General features: G+C 46.2%; 1 protein-coding gene across 3 annotated transcripts in view; it reads left to right on the top strand.

Annotated features, from left to right (window-relative positions):
• GDPD5 (glycerophosphodiester phosphodiesterase domain containing 5) overlaps positions 1-21,521 on the top strand; it is a 175,526-nt gene that overhangs the window by 75,110 nt on the left and 78,895 nt on the right. For all 3 annotated transcript variants that reach the window (XM_083609922.1, XM_083609921.1, XM_083609923.1), the window contains exon 2: positions 3,161-3,340. In XM_083609922.1, coding sequence (XP_083466048.1) covers positions 3,224-3,340 — 117 coding nt within the window. In that variant the 5' untranslated portion in view covers positions 3,161-3,223. The remainder of the gene's footprint in view (positions 1-3,160; positions 3,341-21,521) is intronic.

The following is a 21,521-nucleotide window of genomic DNA, read 5'->3' as shown; positions in this document are numbered from 1 at the left end:
GAACTTCCTGACAGTAAGAGCTGTTCGACAGTGGAATTTGCTGCCAAGGAGTGTGGTGGAGTCTCCTTCTTTGGAGGTCTTTAAGCAGAGGCTTGACAACCGTATGTCAGGAGTGCTCTGATGGTGTTTCCTGCTTGGCAGGGGGTTGGACTCGATGGCCCTTGTGGTCTCTTCCAACTCTATGATTCTATGATCTTCTATGAGAATGTTAGCCGCTTTGAGACTCCTTCGGGTAGTGATAAAGCGGGATATCAAATCCAAACTCTTCTTCTTCTTCTTCTTCCCTCTCTGCTGAAGCCAGGAGTGTCTTGCTCTCCTGGCTTCAGCGAAAGGAACCTGAAGCCTCCGGAGCGCAGCGGGAACTCGTGCTGCGCTCCGAAGGCTTCAGGCGGCTATCCCTGAAGCCTGGAGAACGAGAGGGGTCGGTGTACACGACCCCTCTCGCTCTCCAGGCTTCAGCGAAAGCAACGCAAAGCCTCCGGAGCACGAAGGGAGCGCTCCCTCTGCGCTTCGGAGGCTTTGCGTTGCTATCGCAGAAGCCAAGGAGCCTGCATTCGCTCCATAGGATGCACACACATTTCCCCTTAATTTTTGGAGGGGAAAAAGTGCATCCTATAGAGCAAAAAATACGGTAAATGTGGGTCGACGTCATTGATGGGCTCGCCAACCTACCCCCTTTCCCTTGCCCATCTTGCTTAACGGCAGTGAGCTGCAGCAAAGCCCTGATCTGTGACCCTCCGTCTTCATTCTTCGTTTATCTCATTCCCCACCCCGCCCAATCCGCCCTTTTATTTGATTTTTCCTAGTTCCGTAATACACAATAATCATATATTATACATCCGGTTAATTAAATCATACCGACTCAACATCCATCGTTACTTCTTCATTTCGTTTGAACTGATTCCAGCGGTTACAACTCCCCGCTCTAAAAGTCTCCTCTAATGGCCCCTTCTCTCCCATAATTGCTTGTATCTTGTTTTATTTATAATGATTACATCCCAAATTTTCCACTCCCTGTTTACTTCAGAAATGAAGAAGTGCCTTCCTTAAAACTGTCTGGCTTGGGTTTTGCGGTTGGGGTAGGGAGAGTCTCATAGTTGGCTTTGTGAGATGAGATGTTCTGTGGTGGAACTCCTTTCGAGATGAAATCTGATTGTACCCTTCATCCCAGCTGCATTCAGATGCACTTTGAATATTTTCCTATTCATCCAGAACTTTGAGACGTGCTTGAGAATCCTTCCTGACTCAGCTGTTGCTGCTTTGTACGCAAGTTTTATATTTAGGACGGCTTGATGATTTGGCCAATCTTTTAATTCTTACTTTCATTACAGGGGTACCTTGGTTCTCAAACGCCTTGGTACTCAAACCCAAACACTGCAAACCCGGAAGTAAGTGTTCCGGTTTGCGAACTGTTATTGGAGGTCGAACGTGTTCCGGTTTGAGTGCTACACTTCCGTTTTGAGTGTCATGCTGAGGTCTGTCTGGTTTTGCTATTTATTTTGCGTTTTTGGGGCTCTCTTTTGTGTGTGACTGTGTGGAACCCAGTTCAGCTGCTGATTGATGGATTGTGTGACTGCAATACATTGTTTATTGCTTTCATTTGATGGATCCGTGGTCTCGTTAGATAGTAAAATTCATGTTAAATCGCTCTTTTAGGGGTTGTTTTTAAAAGTCTGGAATGGATTAATCCATTGTGCATTACTTTCTATGGGAAAGCACGCCTTGGTTTTGGAACGCTTTGGTTCTGGAACGGACTTCCGGAACAGATTACGTTTGAGAACCAAGGTACCACTGTATTGTGATGACACTGTGATGACATTTGCTACCCTGTGCTACACGAGGAGGAGGGGAAGGATATAAAACCCATGAATGAATGAATAAGGTTACGACTAAACATCAGGGACGCGGGTGGCGCTGTGGGTAAAACCTCAGCGCCTAGGACTTGCCGATTGTATGGTCGGTGGTTCGAATCCCCGCAGCGGGTGAGCTCCCGTCGTTCGGTCCCACCTCCTGCCCACCTAGCAGTTCGAAAGCACCCTTAAGTGCAAGTAGATAAATAGGTACCGCTTTATAGCGGGAAGGTAAACGGCGTTTCCGTGTGCTGCGCTGGTGCCGGCTCGCCAGAGCAGCTTCGTCACGCTGGCCACGTGACCCGGAAGTGTCTCCGGACAGCGCTGGCCCCTGGCCTCTTAAGTGAGATGAGCGCACAACCCTAGAGTCGGACACGACTGGCCCGTACGGGCAGGGGTACCTAAACATCAGGGAGAACTTTCTGAGAGTAAAGAGCTGTTTGACAGTGGAACAGACTCCCTTGATAGGTGATGAACTCTCCTTCCTTGGCGGTTTTTAAGCAGAGGTTGGATAGCCATCTGTCCTGGATGCTTTGGTTGAGATTCCTGCATTGCAGAGGGTCAGACTCAATGACCTTTGGGGGTCCCTTACAACTCTATGATTCTGTGATTCTATGTTGGAAAGGCAGGTCTGAGGTCTCAAATGCTGTTTTGCTCCTTCTGCATTTCAAACGTGTTTTGGCTGCTGTGCGGTTCCTCAAATCAGGCTTTTATTTCCGAGTCGATCTGGGTTCCCTCTTTCTTCTCTTTACCTGGCCACCCCAGCTTAATGAGGATGTTGACAAACTGGAAGGTGTACAGAGGAGGGCGGCCAAGATGACCAAGGGTCTGGAAACCAAGCCTGATGAGGAACGGTCGAAGGAGCTGGGTATGTTTAGCCTGGGAAAGAGGAGACTGAGAGGGAACACGATAGCCCAGAATAGACCCAGAAACTCCAGCGGGTGCAGAATGCTGCGGCAAGGCTCCTTACAGGGTCCTTGCCGCGGGATCACATTCCTCCAGTGCTTTACCAACTGCACTGGCTCCAGGTGCATATTAAGAGACTAGATTGGAAAATTTTCAGACAGGATTGATGGAAGTCAAAAAAACTGAATGAGATGTAAAAGTATGTTTAATTACTGTTGAAAATGATATGTTAAAACACACACACACACACACACACACACACACACACACATATATATATATATGAGAGATTCCTGCGTTGCAAGGGGGGTTGGTCTAGATGACCGCTGGGGACCCCTCTCCCCACTCTGTGATTCTCCATGTTGCTTCGTCTTCTTTTGACTGCCCACTCTCTTTTCTTGTAGGGCATTTCCCAAGGCCCTGATGGATTTCTGGTAGCCCGCTGGTGACGATCCGGGAAGAAGAGCATGGTTAAACACCAACCGCTACAGTACTACGAGCCACAGTTGTGTTTGTCATGTCTGACAGGGATTTACGGTTGCCGTTGGAAACGATACCAGCGGTCACATGATGACACCACCAAGGTGAGTCGCTGGAATTTATTCTGTATATGTTGGCAGGCTGCCCCCGTTTTTGAAATCTCGCGAGGTTGGCAGGGGGGTGTCTCTGTGAGTGTGTGAGCTGCCTCGGATGTGAGAATCTGAGAATGTGATTCATCCGTGAAGATTAAGAAACGTAGACCTTTAAGGTTCGACCACTCTGTCGTTTCTGAGGCGAACTACTTGTGGAACTGTGTGCGAATTCCACAGGCTTTTCGTTCCTTGTCATTTTTGCTTGCGGAACTACAGGCAGATTTAACTGATTATAGCATTTCTACCCAGTTCTTCAGCAGAAAGGAATAGGCTTCCCAAAGCTGCTTGCTAATGGAAGTGGCGAGACAGTTCCTTGGGCTTGTGCAGTCTAAAAGGCGTGGCACGAAAGGAACTGGGGTTGGGAGGGAGGAGGAAAAAAGAAAACACAGGTGCTGTTCCGTACTTACCGAGTTCTTGTAATGGCGATTGGACCGGAGAGATTTCAAGGAGGCGGGGAGCCAAAACTTGCTGGTTTTCCAGCAGACAGTATGAAGAGATCCTGCAATCTCATTTCTCCCCCTTTCCCTGTAACCCATGGGTAGGCAAACTAAGGCCCGGGGGCCGGATTCGGCCCAATCGCCTTCTCAATCCGGCCTGCGGACGGTCCGGGAATCAGCGTGTTTTTACATGAGTAGAATGTGCCCTTTTATTTAAAATGCATCTCTGGATTATTTGTGGGGCCTGCCTGGTGTTTTACATGAGTAGAATATGTGCTTTTGTTTAAAATGCATCTCTGGGTTATTTGTGGGGCATAGGAATTCGTTCATTATTATTTTTTTTCAAAATACAGTCCGGCCCCCCACAAGGTCTGAGGGACAGTGGACCGGCCCCCTGCTGAAAAAGTTTGCTGACCCCTGCGATGGAACTTGGCTGTGATAATTTCATATGGTTTATATGGTTATGTGGTTTTTGTGAATACTGTGTGCAGACAAATCTTACGTGCTTCTAGGTTGCTTTAAACAGAAGAATCGCTGTTCCAAGTTGGAAAGAAGTTGTAGCTGTTTTTTATTTTAAAAATAGACCAATGCATGGAGGGCAGCTCTATGAGCTCTTAGCCACATGGAACCTCTTTGTTCTGTGGCAGCCTACCTGCGAGACCTGGGTGCAAAGTACAAGCAGTACATTGCCATCACCTTTGTGCCCTGCTGGTGAACCTACGATAGGAATCTGACTGTTTTTGTATTCTCCTTATCAGTATAGTTCAGATAGAGAGAGAGAAGGAAAGGCAGGAGAGCAGCAATTGGTAAAAACACTGAGGTATTCTAGGGCAGACCTAAAACGTGTAGGTACGTTTTCATGGAAAACCTTTCCCCCTTTTGAAATGCACTCTCCTCAATCTGTGTTATTTATTATTACTAGTATTTATTAAATTTGCATGCCACCGCTTCATCCGTAGAGCTCAAGGCGGTTCATAGCATAAAAAGACAAGTGATGTTGGTGACTGAACGAGCAAACCGGCCATGAAATGGTGTGTGTGTGTGTGCGCGCGCATGTTTGCTCATTCAGAGCAAGGGCGGAAGTGCCTTTCTCTGATTTGGCTTCACGACACCATCGTGTTATGGCTGCGTGATAACTCAGCGCTGTTATGTAGCCGATGTGATCCTTGATTGGTTAGGATCACATTGAGAAGAAGCTCCTATGTGTTTGAGTGTGTGTTTCAGATGGCACCAAAATTATTTGGAGCAGGAGCAGAAGCAGCTGTAGACCAGGCATAGGTAAACTCCGGCCCTCCAGATGTTTGGGACTACAATTCCCATCATCCCTGACCACTGGTCCTGTTAAGCTAGGGATGATGGGAATTGTAGTCCCAAACATCTGGAGGGCCGGAGTTTGCCTATGCCTGCTGTAGACATAAGAGCAGGGAGGTGTTTTGGTTTTAGGTTTTTTTGACATTTTTCTGCCCAAGAAAGATCATGGAGCCCAAGAAAGTAAAACCTCTCATAGATAAAAATCTTTATTTGCATCAGCCACAAGCTACAGCAAAGGAATCAAATACAATCAAATACAACTATAGCTATGCAAAAAAAGAAAGAAAGAAAAAGAATTTACAACTAAACAAATAAATGAAAGCGTTAATACCTGTCCTTAGCTACAAATAAAACGTATGAATGAATTGGCTTTTTTTACTAGGCATTTAACTCGTCAGTCAGGTGGTAGATCTTATTCTGATTGCCCCAGCTAAATTTTTTGCCGTGTTTGCTGTCCCCTGGTAATCTTGGTCTGCAAGAAGGAAGGATCCTGTAGCAGTGGATGACAGAAGGATATCCCTTGTAACTTCTGAAGCAAATAGATTTTGTTGTGCTTTTAAGGGCAGTGATAGCCACAGAGCCCTTGTCATCTCGCCTGTCAGGCAAGAGGATTACGGTCTCCTGTTTCTCCCGATAGCCGTTTACAAGCGATCTTGTCTTCTGTGTCTTTCAAAATCCAATTAATATTTCAAGGTATCAGCAAGGAAAAGGCCCAGCCAGCAGTTTTTTTGTTTTTCGTTTGCAGCGCAAGACTGTTGATTGATGGCACGCCTAACTGAGTGAGCGAGAGAAAGAGAGATCTGCATAATAGCACCCTGTATGTCAAATTCTTGGTTACGGGATCCACAGAGCCTTTCAAACCCTTTTCCTTCAGCAAGAATCCTCCTCTGCGAACCTGGGAATAGTTACATGAGAGCGGAGGCTTGTAATAGATGCTGTCAATTTGAAGGGCTGACTCTTAGAATCCTCAAGTCTTGCTTTAAAACCAGAATAGTCCTAAATTCTGAATCCTCTCAAGGCTTTGCTGCTCTTTTTGGACTTCTCAAAATCATCTGTCATCAGTAGGCTGTGGCCCATGAAAACCTATGCCGTAATAACATTTATAACTGTTTGGAGACCCTTTGTTGTATTTGCTACAGCGGGCAAATAGGTCTGGACCTCTGCAAAGTCCTCAGAACATCTGTATGCTCATCTCCAGTTACAGCCCCTATTGCACCGGTGTTGTGCAGTGGTTAACTCGCTGGTTCTCAAACTTTTTTCTCTGGGCCACGCTTTTGGAATAAGAATTTTCTTGAGCCACACTGAGTTTTTTTTACTGATAAATACATTGAACAACTCCTAGCAGTGCTTGATTTATAACATATAACACAACTGCTTTATACAGTGGACGCTCAGGTTGCGAATGTGATCCGTGCGGGATGCACGTTCGCAACCCGCATCTGCGCACGTGCGAGTTGCGATTCGGCACTTCAGCGCATTCGCAAAGCGTGATTTAGCGCTTCTGCACATGCGCGACTGCTGAAACCTGGAAGTAACCTGTTCCGGTACTTCCGGGTTTCGGCGGTCCGTAACCCGAGAAAACGCAACCTGAAGCGTCTGTAATCCGAGGTATGACTGTAATAGGGTCCTGGGATGTTCAGAAAGTATAAAACAAGGCAGCTGTGTAAGAACAGGAGTCATTTCCAAAATATAATGATAAATGCAAATACTGTAGAACCTTAAATACAACTCAATGAGAGGTGTGAGCTTGCTTTTGCCAGGTGATCTCATTTATATTAGGTCTTAATTTGAGACACAGGGACATGGGTGGCGCTGTGGGTTAAACCACAGAGCCTAGGTCTTGCCAATCAGAAGGTCGGCGGTTCGAATCCCCGGGATGGTCTGAGCTCCCGTTGCTCGGTCCCTGCTCCGGCCAACATAGCAGTTCGAAAGCACCTCAGAGTGCAAGTAGATAAATAGATACTGCTCTGGCAGGAAGGTAAACGGCGTTTCCGTGCGCTGCTCTGGTTTCGCCAGAAGCGGCTTAGCCATGCTGGCCACATGACACGGAAGTTGTATGCCGGCTCCCTCGGCCAATAAAGCGAGATGAGCACCGCAACCCCAGAGTCGGCCACGACTGGACCTAATGGTCAGGGTCCCTTTACCTTTAATGTGAGACAAATTCTCGTATCCTGATTAACACAAAGAAGCCTTTCTGTTTTCTGATCGTTCGTATTGATCAGAGTTGAAAATCCCTTTTTCCAACAGTATCGCCAAGGGGAAAACCGTAGAATAGCCAATGCTTTTAGAAGAGAGGCATGCATACGCCTCAAGTTTCCAGCACTCCTGAATGCTTCGATTTTGGTTTTAAACGCAGTGTAAAGTAGTCTCTATGGGAGTATATTGTATTTAATTATGGGGTATCAGAGTTTTGGGATGCAGGTGGCGCTGTGGGTTAAACCACAGAGCCTAGGGCTTGCCGATCAGAAGGTCGGCGGTTCGAATCCCCGCGACGGGGTGAGATCCTGTTGCTCTGTCCCTGCTCCTGCCAACCTAGCAGTTCGAAAGCACGTCAAAGTGCAAGTAGATAAACAGGTACCGCTCTGGCGGGAAGGTAAACGGCATTTCCGTGCACTGCTCTGGTTCGCCAGAAGCGGCTTAGTCATGCTGGCCGCATGACCCGGAAGCTGTACGCTGGCTCCCTCGGCCTGTAAAGCGAGATGAGCGCCGCAACCCCAGAGTCGGCCACGACTGGACCTAATGGTCCCTTTACCTTTATCAGAGTTTTAGGGGGTTAACCAGGCTGGGATAGCAGGCGTATTGGTGTTTGAATGTCTGATGTAGATTTTTTCAATTTCGTTGTTCTGTGTGGGACAATGACAATAAAGATTATCATATCGTCTCGTATCGCAGTCACTGAAAAGCTCCCATTTTGTGCCAAAGCCCTGCTGCAGAAATAGTGACAAGTCTCTGAGAACCCAGGTCATGACACCTGAGCTGAGCAGCCTGCGGATTAGCCCTGACTGGTCCCGCTCCTTGGAGAAGCTGTCTGGGCACAGTGCTCAAACACCTTTTGCCAGCCTTCAAGCAGCCGTTGTGTGCTAATGCAGTGTGGGTCTCTTGTGTACAGCAGCAGTGTGCTTGTGCTGGCAGAGGAAGGAAACTTTTCCTTTTTAAAAAAGCTGTTGCTGTGTGAAAATGCTAATGGCTTGGCATCTACTTGACGACTCTCTTCCCTGCTGCATAATTTTTAGTTCTGCTTGTCTGGCTATGTCGGCCACTTGTAACCAAGCTAAGATGCCCGGGTGCCAGGTTGCTGCCTGACGTCTCCACCATCTGGAGGTGTGAGCCTGGGGATCCTTGGACGTGGGCTGTTTTCACATGCTAGCAAAACACATGTATGGAAGTGAGAGCTGGGCCATAAAGAAGGCTGATTGCCAAAGAATGGATGCTTTTGAATTCTGGTGCTGGAGGAGACTCTTGAGAGTCCCATGGACTGCAAGAAGATCAAACCGATCCATTCTGAAGGGAATCAGCCCTGAGTGCTCACTGGAAGGACAGATCCTGAAGCTGAGGCTCCAAGACTTTGGCCACCTCATGAGAAGAGAAGACTCCCTGGAAAAGACCCTGATGTTGGGAAAGATGGAGGGCACAAGGAGAAGGGGATGACAGAGGATGAGATGGTTGGACTGTGTTCTCGAAGCTACCAGCATGAGTTTGACCAAACTGCGGGAGGCAGTGGAAGACAGGAGTGCCTGGCATGCTCTGGTCCAGGGGGTCACGAAGAGGCGGACACGACTAAATGACTAAACAACAAAGCAAAACACATCCCACAGAATTCTATCTGTTATATTTTATCGGAATGAGTTTCAGGAGCCAAAAGGCCATACAGTGGTACCTTGGTTCTCAAATGCCTTGGCGCACAAAAAAACCTGGAACCCAAACACTGCAAACCCAGAAGTAAGTGTTCCGGTTTGCAAACTTTTCTTGGAAGCCGAATTTGCTCCGTTTTGAGTGTTATGCTTCCGATTTGAGAGCCACACTTCCAGTTTGAGTATTACGCTGAGGTCTGTCTGTTTTTGCTATTTATTTTGTGTTTTCGTGGCTGTTTTTTTGTGACTGTGTGGAACACAGTTCAGCTACTGATTGATTGACTGCGTGACTGCAGTACATGCTTTATTGCTTTCATTTTATGGATCAATGGGCTCGCTAGATAGCACAGTTCATGTTAAAATGCTGTTTTAGGGATTGTTTTTAAAAGTCTGGCACGGATTAATCCGTTTTGCATTACTTTCTATGGGAAAGTGTGCCTTGGTTTTGGAACGCTTTGATTTCGGAATGGACTTCCGGAACGGATTAAGTTTGAGAACCAAAGTACCACTGTGTTGGAAAATACCATTTTTAAGACATCTGGCCCCAAAATGGCACCTAGGTGTTCCGTTTTGGCGACTGTAACCCTGGGTTAAGGAGCCATTTGGTGCTCAGTTTATACAGTCATACCTCGGGTTACAGACGCTTCAGGTTACGTGTTTTTGGCTTGCGCACTGCACTGAACCCGGGAAGTACTGGAACGGATTACTTCTGGGTTTCAGCACTTGCGCATGCGCAGAAGCACCGAATCACAACCCGCGTGTGTGCAGACGCGGCGCTGCGGGTTGTGAACGTGCCTCCCGCACGGATCATGTTCGCAACCTGAGCATCCACTGTATATCTGAGTTTCTAACCCTGGCTTCCGCCACAGTGTGGCTCTAGGCTGGTGCTCCTCTGCAGACGCTTACAGCTCCCAGAAGCCCCAGCCAATACAGTGGTACCTCAGGTTAAGAACTTAATTCGTTCCGGAGGTCCGTTCTTAACCTGAAACTGTTCTGAACCTGAAGCACCACTTTAGCTAATAGGGCCTCCCGCTGCCACCGCACGATTTCTGTTCTCATCCTGAAGCAAAGTTCTTAACCCGAGGTACTATTTCTGGGTTAGCAGAGTCTGTAACCTGAAGGTATGTAACCTGAAGCGTCTGTAACCCGAGGTACCACTGTAATGCGCTTTATCACATAGCCTGGGGCTCATTTCTCTCGTCTTGCTCATGTTTCCTTTGGGCTAGTAGCAGAGGGTGCTGTCGTCTCGCCTGGCCTTTGAATTAGCTCTACACCTAACCAGAGAGGATCTCCTCCTCTCCCCAGGTCTTCAGGGGGTAGTGTAGGTAGTTCCTTAGCTTCCGGTAAGAGGCTGGACTCCTCTGTGGCTGAAAGGCAGAGAGAGCCTCTTGAAGAATTCAGGCATTTATTTTTGGCAGATGAGGTGCGTTTTTGTACCTGCCTGCCTTTGTGACTTTTCAAACCATTTTTTTCTTTTTGTGTAATATCCTAGAGCTGGAAGGGACCCTGAGGGGCATCTAGACCAACCCCCCGGAATACGCAGCTATCACATATGGGAATCGAACCTGCAACCTTGGTGAATTTGAATTTATTACTATGGTCACAAAACAGTTCCGGCTCACTTACAATATCAGAAAAATCATAAAACACAACGGGAATACATTGAATTGCAATTGGGTTTAACAGAGACAATTCAGATTTAACTGCAGTTAAAAATGTAAAATATAAATATAAAATATAAAAATATACATTAGATCTTGATCACTAAAATATAACCTAAAATTATCATTTAAAATCTTAATCATTTCTGTAGTGGAGCTTGCCGTGATCTCTCTTGGTGTTATCAGCAAAGTGCTCTAACCAGCTCAGCTATCCAGGGCGTTACATGAGGCTGGGTCACAGTAAATTGCAAAGCAAATGGGTTTTTCCCTGCCCCCCTGTACCTAGTTTTCACTGCCTCCTGCCCCTTTCTGCAGGCAAAGCGGCTTCTGCAGGCTCCGTAGGCAGTAAATTAGGCTTTATCGCAGCAACGAAACCTTCTCACGTCCCTCTTGAATCAGTGTGTGGGTTTATCGCCACTGCTATATAATCCCAGCGTATGTGATTTCCGACGGGAGCAGGCAGCAAAGAGACGGAAAATATAATAACGAACTGGCCTTTTAAGCCGCTTTAATTGAGCTGTAAACCGTGCTTCTGACAATGGTGAATCACTTCTGATTTGAAGAGGCTTTCCCCCCGTTAGCGGCTATGCAGAAACACTTCAAATATCTGCCCCTACCTGCAGCAGCTCAGCGAAGAAGCAAATTCTTAAACAAAATGTGGTTTTTATAATGAATGGCCTTGGCGTGGAGGAGAGCAGGCGTTTCCTTCCCTTTTCAGGAACGTTTTGCTACAGCGCCGTCAGGGATGCTCAGTTGCTGCTGTTTTCAGGCGGAATTCAATTGCACGCTGGCCAGTACGTTCAAGTTGAACAATTATAGTTGATTGGGAGGCATAGCTGTCAAGTGTCCCTTATTTGAAGGGACAGTCCCTTATTCCAGCGCCATGTCCTGCTGCTGTCCCTTATTGATGGATGTCCCTTAAATGTCCCTTAAATGATGTCCCTTAAATTTCAAAGGAAGCAGCTCCTCTCCCTCCCTCCCTGCCGGCCAGGGAGGAGGGAGGCTCCAACTGTGTTGCTTGGCTGTGTTGCTCACCTGATAAGAAGTCTAAGAACGACTGGGGGGTGGAGCTTGCATGCCTTGTGTGTGGCTAGTTAATGCAAGCTGAGGGGGTTTTTGAATGCTGGACGCCATTTTGTTGCACGTGCCGCTGCAAACTTTGCAGTGCAAAGCCAGGCCGGGGAGCCATCTTAAGTTGAGGCTGCATAGGCCTTGTGGTGCATGTGATTCAGATTCTATTCAGTTAAACCTCTGGTTACAAAGCTGGTTGGACAGTGTTCTCAGAGCTACCAGCATGAGTTTGACCAGACTGCAGGAGGACAGGAAGGCTGGAGTGCCTGGAACAGGTGAGGCTGCAGGTCCCTTATTTTGGCTGCTGGTCCCTTATTTTCAAGGCTCCTGGTCCCTTATTTTCAAATCTGTAAGTTGACAGTATGTTGGGAGGTCTTGCTCATCAAGCCCGCTTTCCCCCCGAGAGATCAAATTTCTCGCAATAAGGAAAGCTATCTCATGAGAAGAGAAGACTCCCTGGAAAAGACCCTGATGTTGGGAAAGATGGAGGGCACAAGGAGAAGGGGACGGCAGAGGACGAGATGGTGGGACAGTGTTCTCGAAGCTACCAGCATGAGTTTGACCAAATTGCAGGAGGCAGTGGAAGACAGAAGTGCATGGCGTGCTCTGGTCCATGGGGTCACAAAGAGTCGGACACGACTAAACGACTAAACAACAACAAACAATGGGGAAAATGCACTTGGAATCATAGAACCATAGATTTGAAGGGATCTGAGGGTCATCTAGTCCAGCCCTACACAATGCAGGAATCTGAGCTAAAGCATCCATGACAGATGGTGAAATATACTCGGAGTTGAGAGTGGATTTCATGCTCTTTATTCAGCTCATAACGATGAGGAGGAATGAAAGTTCCTTCAGAATGTCTGCTTTACATACATTATTTAAACAACGGGCCCCACGTGATTGGCTAATTCTGGGATTCACCTGTAGGCCAATCAGGTTGCGAATTCATTTCCACCTGGAGCTGGATTGGGTGGCTCCTGTGGACCAATCAGACTGCTGCATTCTGGATCCTATTGTTCTAGGACCAATCAGACTGCTGCGTTCTGGATTCTATTGTTCTAGGACCAATCAGACTGCTGCGTTCTGGATTCTATTGTTCTAGGACCAATCAGACTGCTGCATTCTGGATCCTATTGTTCTAGGACCAATCAGACTGCTGCATTTTGGATCCTATTCAACTCAGTACATAAGAGATGGCTTCAAAACCTCCAAGGAAGGAGAATCCACAACTTCCCAAGCGAGACCGTTCCGCATAAACAGAGTGAGTGCTCTTTAAATAGCCAACACAGACCCTCCAAGTGTCCCTATTTTCCAGCAACAGTCCTGGATTCACAGAAGCTGTCCCAGTCTCTTATTTGATCCCAGAATGTCCCACTTCTCCTTAAAGGTAAAGGTAAAGGGACCCCTGACCTTTGGGTCCAGTCGCAGACGACTCTGGGGTTGTGGTGCTCATCTCGCTTTATTGGCTGGCATACAGCTTCCGGGTCATGTGGCCAGCATGACTAAGCCGCTTCTGGCGAACCAGAACAGCACACGGAAACGCCGTTTACCTTCCCGCCGGAGCGGTACCTATTTATCTGCTTGCACTTTGACGTGCTTTCGAACTGCTAGGTTGGCAGGAGCAGGGACTGAGCACCCCGTCGCAGGGATTCGAACCGCCGACCTTCTGATCGGCAAGCCCTAGGCTCTGTGGTTTAACCCACAGCGCCACCTGCGTCCCTCACTTCTCCTTAGGCCATCCCTATTTTCAGTGGAGAAATGTTGGAGCATATGGAGTTATGTGACCCCCGAACCAAGGAGATAAGTAACTATACAACCTTCAGAAGACATCAGAAGGCAGCCCTGTCTAGGGAAGTTTCTTTTAATGTTTAATGTTTTATTATGTTTTTATATACAGTGAGGGGGAAAAGTACAGTCATACCTCTTGTTACGTTTGCTTCGTGTTACGTTCTTTCAGGTTACGTCTCACGGTGACCCGGAAGTACCGGAAAGTGTTACTTCTGGGTTTCGTCACTCATGCATGCGCAGACACACAAAATGACGTCACGCGCATGCGCAGAAGCGGTGAATCGCAAACCACGCGTGCGCAGATGTTCCGCTGCAGGTTGCGTTCCTTTTATGTTGCGAACGGGCCTCCGGAACGGATTCCGTTCGCAACCAGAGGTACCACTCTATTTGATCCCCTGCTAAATTTGCCCGTTTGCCCTCTGAGGAAGAAATGACCAGTCCATAATTTTAATGGAAGGTTTATTGTAGCTGTGAGAGACAGAATAACGACAGGAAAATCCCCAGTTACCCCATTCAGGACCAGGGAATCCCCCATACCCACGACACCACCACCACCACTTTGTTTTTAAAAAAAAGATATTTATTGTGATTTTACAAAAACATAAGTTTACAAAATAGAAAAAAGTCACATAGAAAGAAAAAGATACAAAAAAGAAAACATAGAAAAATACATAAAAAAGAAAAAAGAGGAATAAAAATACAAAATACAAAAAACAAATAGATAAAAAAGAATTAAAAAACAAATCCGTTTTTAGTAACTTTAAACTCATTAGCTTGTTTCCTTGACCTCCTCACACCTCCCCTTTTTGTATTCCCATTTAAATAATCAAATCAGCAAATCCTTACCTCCTTTCGTTTATCTTAACTCTATATCTTAACATATTATAACTCTATATTTTCATCCATTTATCAATTCATTTTTGCATATTCTTATTAACTTTGTTGCTAATGCCACTTATTTTCAGTCCAACATCATTTTAACATTCATTATTTTTACAGTGTTTCTGAAGTTAGTCTTTAAATTTCTTCCAGTCTTCTTCCACCAACTCTTCTCCCAGGTCTCGGGTTCTGCCAGTCATTTCCGCCAATTCCATATAGTCCATCACCTTCATCTGCCACTCTTCCAGGGTGGGTAACTCTTGTGTCTTCCAATACTTTGCAATAAGTATTCTTGCTGCTGTTGTTGCATACATAAAAAAAAATCTATCCTTCTTTGGCACCAATTGGCCGACTATGCCCAGGAGAAAGGCCTCTGGTTTCTTCAAGAAGGTATATTTAAATACCTTTTTCATTTCATTATATATCATCTCCCAGAAAGCCTTAATCTTTGGGCACGTCCACCAAAGGTGAAAGAATGTACCTTCATTTTCTTTACATTTCCAACATTTATTATCGGGCAAATGATAGATTTTTGCAAGCTTGACTGGTGTCATGTACCACCTGTAAATCATTTTCATAATATTCTCTCTTAAGGCATTACATGCCGTAAATTTCATACTGGTGGTCCACAACTGTTCCCAGTCAGCAAACATAATGTTGTGACCAATATCTTGTGCCCATTTGATCATAGCAGATTTAACCGTTTCATCCTGCGTATTCCATTTTAACAGCAAGTTATACATTCTTGAAAGTATCTTAGTTTTGGGATCTAACAGTTCTGTTTCCAATTTTGATTTTTCCACCTGGAAGCCAATTTTTTTATCCAAATTATAGGCCTCTCTTATTTGATAATAATGAAGCCAGTCTCGCACTTTATCTTTTAATTTCTCAAAACACTGCAATTCCAATTTGTCTCCTTCTTGTTCCAATATTTCCCAATATTTCGGCCATTTGGCCTCCATACTGAGCTTTTTCTGAGCCTTCGCTTCCATTGGTGACAACCACCTTGGGGTTTTATTTTCCAGTAAATCTTTGTATCTTATCCGGACATTAAACAATGCTTTCCTGACAATATGGTTTTTAAATGCTTTATGTGCTTTAACCTTGTCGTACCACAAATATACATGCCATCCAAAAACGTTGTTAAAACCTTCTAGGACCACTTTGTACCATGTTTTTATGTTCTGGTTTGGGTGATTGCATACCATGGCTTTCTCAATTCAGACCGTGTCGTACAAGGAATAGATAGCTCTGCTCCTTTAACCCCGGTTTGGTCTGATGCCTCCAGATTGCGCTTATATACTTTGCCAGCGGCTCGAGGGCCTTGGCTGATCCATCCCTGCAGTAAGTCATTCTCCCTTTTGAGGAAATTGTTGTGGAAGATTGAAAATAGAAGACTGAAAATAGAAGGCTGGCTTTCTGCCGGTGTTCTGGGACCATATGCTATGTCTCTCCAGAGTTTCAGAATATCAGATTGTCTGCCCCCCCTTTCTCCTCCTGCTCTCCCTCCAGGGAAAGTTGCCTGATCCAGCCATGATGTGTGAAAACCGCTTGCTGGTATGTCCCTGAGTGTGTCTGCTTCACAAAACCCGAATGTGTGAAAATCCTGCAGTTTCCCCTGGCAGCTTGACTCTAAACTGGCCTTGGGCACTCGGGGGCAAATAGCAAAAAGAAGAAGTGTGTTTTCCTGTAGCGATGATATATACACTTTCAAAATCGGAGAAATAGCGCTGTTTTTCGTTCTCTCTTACTCTGCTCCTTTCAGTCATTTCCTGGCCACGAGGCAAAAGTCTGGGGAATAAAATGTGGCTTTAGAGCCAGTGTGTTGTAGTGATTAGAGAAGTCGGACCATTTCAGATAAAATACATTTTTAGGACGGGAGTGATGAAAGACACAATTTGTTTCTTTTTCAGAAATCTAGCACATGGGGTAATCACTCCCTGAACAAGCAAAATTGCTTCATCTCCTGTTTGTTTCTGCTGTTCCCACACCAGCTTTTCCTCTGAGAATGTGACTTGATTGATAATAATAATAATAATAATAATAATAATAATGACAACAACAACTTTATTATTTACACCATGCCCATCTGACTGGGTTTCCACAGCCACATATAAAAACATAACAAACTGTCCAGAATTTAAAAAAATCCTGATACAGGGCTCCCTTCAGATGTCTTCTAAAAGTTGTGTAGTTCTTTATCTTCTGAGAGGAGGGTGATTCGAGGGAGGGTACCACAACCAAGAAGGCCCTGTAACCTCACTTCTTGCAGTGAAGGAACCCTCAGAAGGCCCTCGGAGGTGGATCTCTGTATCCGGGCTGAACAATGTGGGTGGAGACGCTCCTTCAGGTTTACTGGGCTGAGGCCGTTTAGGGCTTTAAAGGTTTAAAGCACCAACATTTTTATTTCTATGCATGTATAAAGCTAATGGTCATTTTCTGCAGGCTGATCCAGAAAGGCCATTGGTCAAGGCCCAGCAAATCTACAAATGTACAGGCCCCAGCTCAGGTTGGCATGATGCACATAAACTTGCAAAAGATTCTCTCCCATGGATGTTGACCATCGCACCTTCCTTTCCTGCAGGCACCTATGAGCCATTTGTGGCATGCTGCCATCCTAGGAGAATGAAATAATAATAATAATAATAATAATAATAATAATAATAATATATTATTATTTATACCCCACACATCTGGCTGGGTTTCCCCAGCCACTCTGGGTGGCTCCCAACAGAATATTAAAACATGATAAAATATCAGTCATTAAAAACTTCCCTAAACAGGGCTGCCTTCAGATGTCTTCTAAAAGTCAGATAGTTGTTTATTTCCTTGACATCTGATGGGAGGGCATTCCACAGGGCAGGCGCCACTACCAAGAAGGCCCTCTGCCTGGTTCCCTGTAACTTTGCTTCTCGCAATGAGGGAACCACCAGAAGGCCCTCGGAGCTGGACCTCTGTGTCCGGGCTGAAGGATGGGGGTGGAGACGCTCCTCCAGGTATACTGGACCGAGGCCGTTTAGGGCTTTCAAGGTCAGCACCAACACTTTGACTTGTGCTCGGAAACGTACTGGGAGCCAATGTAGGTCTTTCAAGACCGGTGTTATGTGGTCTCAGCGGCCGCTCCCAGTCACCACTCTGGCTGCCGCATTCTGGATTAGTTGTCGTTTCCGGGTCACCTTCAAAGGTATCCCCACGGAGAGCATATTGCAGTAGTCCAAGCGGGAGATAACCAGAGCATGCACCACTCTGGCGAGACAGTCTGCGGACAGGTAGGGTCTCATCCTGCATACCAGATGGAGCTGGTAGACAGCTGCCCTGGACACAGAACTGACCTGCGCCTCCATGGACAGCTGTGAGTCCAAAATGACTCTCAGACTGCGCACCTGCTCCTTCAAAAGGACAATTTCCCTCTTCCCATAGATGCAGGGTTCGCGGCGCGGATTCCTGCAAGCTTAATCGAAGATCTGCCCTGCCTTTGCCTTGCCTTGTATATCTCCTCTCTCACTGCGCCCGACAACAGAGGCAATGCCGCCTGTTCTAAAAATGCCACTCGGATGCTGATGAGGAATATCATTAGCATAATTTTAAGCTGAGCACATCACTTGGTTTATGAAAATATTTTGGCAGCTGTCCTACCTTATTTTAGATGAGTGGCGGAAGGGAGGGTGAGATGCGAGCCGCCGTCGGATGTGTCTTGCATGGCAATGACCTCTTTCCTTTGGCGATAAAGATGTTCAGGAGAGTGACTTGCGTTCCAGGCGTTTTGCCAGCGCACCTTCCCTGAATCCAATTCTTCACCTCCCAGGGACCTGGCCAGGATAAATGTGCCCCAGGATTCGCTTTTGCTGTTCAGAAGTCCTCGTGATATTAATATTATAAATCTCTCTCTCTCTCTCATTTTGTTTTCCACCTAAGCAGATTTCACAATCAAATCTTGCCATTTTGTTAACACTTCGTTTAGGATTTTGAGTAGACTAAAAAATAAAAAAGTCAATTCTTTATTTTTATTTTTTGCAGGGGTTTTTTCCCCTCCTTAGCTGACTTCAAATGCTCTGCAAATAAAGATTCAGGAGGCTGAAAACCTTGTGCAGGCAATTGAGAACACACTTCACTACAATAGTTAGCTGATTTCTGATTTTAACTTTTATATATATATGGATTTCATTGTACAGTTTTTCTGAAGGGTGGCACACGAACATTTTTTGAGTGTGTGGGAATATTCAGTTTTTAATACTACGGTTTTTGCATCAACCCTAGGGTTGGAAACAGCCAGCTAAGAACGCTGTTTGAGTGCTTTCTCCAGCTGGCAAAAGGTTGCGGTGGGCGATTGGAGGCAGCTATTCGCCTAGCGTTAAAAGCGACTCGCCAGAGGCGAGCTGCAAGTGTTGTTTGTTGCCTGCAGTTTCCTGCTGCTGGACTTTGCCTCCTGTGCAAATGCGTAGAAAGCAAACGGAAGTTGTTGAGTTGTCGGTGGAAAACGAAGCTGAAGGAACCTGTTCTCATGACACTTTCTCTGCAGAGCAGGAGATGAAGGAAGGAAGCGCTTGAGAGTCAGCGTTCTGAACTGCAAATTCAGGTTTTTTTCTGGTACTTTTGCTTCTTCCTTTCGACACCCCACCCGCCAGCTCCTTCCCTTTCTCACCTTAAAGGTAAAGGGACCCCTGACCATTAGGTCCAGTAGTGGCCGACTCTGGGGTTGCGGCGCTCATCTCGCTTTATTGGCCGAGGGAGCCGGCGTACAGCTTCCGGGTCATATGGCCAGCATGGCTAAGCCGCTTCTGGCGAACCAGAGCAGTGCACGGAAACGCCGTTTACCTTCCTGCTGGAGCAGTACCTATTTATCTACTTCCACTCTGAGGTGCTTTCGAACTGCTAGGTTGGCAGGAGCTGGGACCGAGCAACGGGAGCTCACCCTGTTGCGGGGATTCGAACCGCCGACCTTCCGATCAGCAAGTCCTAGGCTCTGTGGTTTAACCCACAGCGCCACCCACGTCCCTTTCCCACCTTAGGTGGCTTAAAAAAAATATCAGCATGAATCATAAAATGTAGATGACCCAAAGGTAAGGTTACTAGATTTTTTTCCCAATGAATCTAGCGACACTTTTCAGCTTCAATGGATTTTGTATAGGGACTGATTTGTAAATCCGACGACTGTACCCAGGAAACCCGGACGTCTGGTAACCTTACCCAAAGGGTCATCTCATCTAAACCCTGAAATTTACAGTATACTCCATAATTCAGCCCAGACACGAAGGTCCAGCTCCGAGGGCCTTCTGGCAGTTCCCTCCCTGCGAGAAGTGAGGTTACAGGGAACCAGGCAGAGGGCCTTCTCGGTAGTGGCACCTGCCCTGTGGAATGCCCTCCTGCCAGATGTCAAGGAAATAAACAATTATCTGACTTTTAGAAGACATCTGAAGGCAGCCGTGTTTAGGGAAGTTTTTAATGACTGATGTTTTAATATATTTTTAATCTTTTGTTGGAAGCCGCCCAGAGTGGCTGAGGAAACCCAGCCGGATGAGTGGGGTAGAAATAATAAATTATTATTATTATCATATGGATAATCGGGTTTCTTATTTGGGGAATTTGTAGCAAAGTGCCCCTAAAGCATGCACAGAGTGCCTTTTGTGTATTTCTTCCTTGTAGAATCCAGCGCTGCCCTTTTCCCCTTCTATCCTTCCTGCCTCGGGCTTAACTCTTTGAACGCTGGGCCTCTCGAAGACTTGGAGAGCCTCTATTCCTGGTGCGGGCTTTTCTCCGAGGAAATCTACATCCTTTTATTTTTATTTTTGGAGACAGCTTGCAATATGCTTGTTGCCTTGGAAGCTTCAGGGATTCAGCCTGCTTCCTGATACCGAAACCCCTGGGGTTAGAGCTTTAGATCCTGTGCAGCAAAGGGATTTGTTGAGTGTTTCTCGCGTTGAACAAAAAGTACATCTGTTACATTTCCCCTGCTTGGAAGATTTCCCCCTTTTATCTTGGGGAATGAAAATTCAAAATGCAAACAAGGGCAGAGATTCTTCTTGAAAAATTTTCAGCGGGCCCATGGGAGGCAGAATCAAAGCAGTGGAGATGCCCATTCCATTGATTTTTTTCCCAAACAATATTTTGCGCTGCTTTGAGAACATTTGTTTCTTTTCCTGGTCTTTTGGTTCTGAGTTTGATGGCTGCAATGTTCCTGCGCTCCTTGAGGCCTAGAAACTTAGCTGCGTGTTGTTTGAACTGAGGAGGCTGCATTTCACACTGAGTACCAATTTGTGCACTTTGGTTGAACTGCAGTTCTGAAATTGTGAAAGGCACATGTGCAAAACCACTGTGCTGTTTGGTGCACCCTAAACCAATCACCCCCAAACTGTCACATGGAAGAAAGAACAAATTGTTTTCTCCTGCTCTGGAAGGTAGGATGACCATCCAAGCTGCTTAAAAACCTTCAACGAGTCCCCCACCTTCCACAACGGGACACCGTGACGGAAACCAGAGTGCACGAAAATGCTGTTTACCTTCCTGCCGCAGTGGTACCTATTTATCTACTTGCACTGGTGTGCTTTCGAACTGCTAGGTTGGTAGGAGCTGGGACAGAGCAACGGGAGCTCACCCCGTTGCGGGGATTTGAACCGCTGACCTTCTGATCGGCAAGCCCACCTGCGTCCTTTGGAAAAGGACCACTACTGGTTTAGACCCCTGCCTCCCTAAAACTGCCTTCCTCCTACAGTTTCGGCTCATTGCTTTAAAAGATAAAATACAATCCCAGTGGGTTGGGTTCCTGATTGCCACTTCTTCTGCCTTTTTTACGTGAATGCGTGGAAAGGCAGCGCAGAGAAGACAAAGCCCCAGTTCTTGCTATTATTTACTCCGCTCTTCCCAAGCTAGTAATTAGCCTCCTATTGTACGAAATCTCCCCGTGATGTGCGTTTCTCTCGTTGTCGGAGGCACTTGAGAATGAAATGAACGGATAAAATGGAGGCAATTTAATTCCAAAAACAGAAAGCAATTTAACCAATTTAATTCCCAAAAAACCCCTAGTGAGCTTCATGGCTAAGCGGGGATCCGAACCCTGGACTCCTAGGCCCCACCCTGACACTCTAAACCAGGCATAGGCAAACTGGGCCCTCCGGATGTTTTGGGACTACAATTC

The sequence above is a fragment of the Podarcis filfolensis genome (assembly GCF_964270895.1).
Source record: "Podarcis filfolensis genome assembly, chromosome: 4".
NCBI lineage: Eukaryota > Metazoa > Chordata > Lepidosauria > Squamata > Lacertidae > Podarcis > Podarcis filfolensis.
The sequence above is the reverse complement of the archived record's forward strand: the minus strand, read 5'-3'. Positions and strand labels throughout refer to the sequence as shown.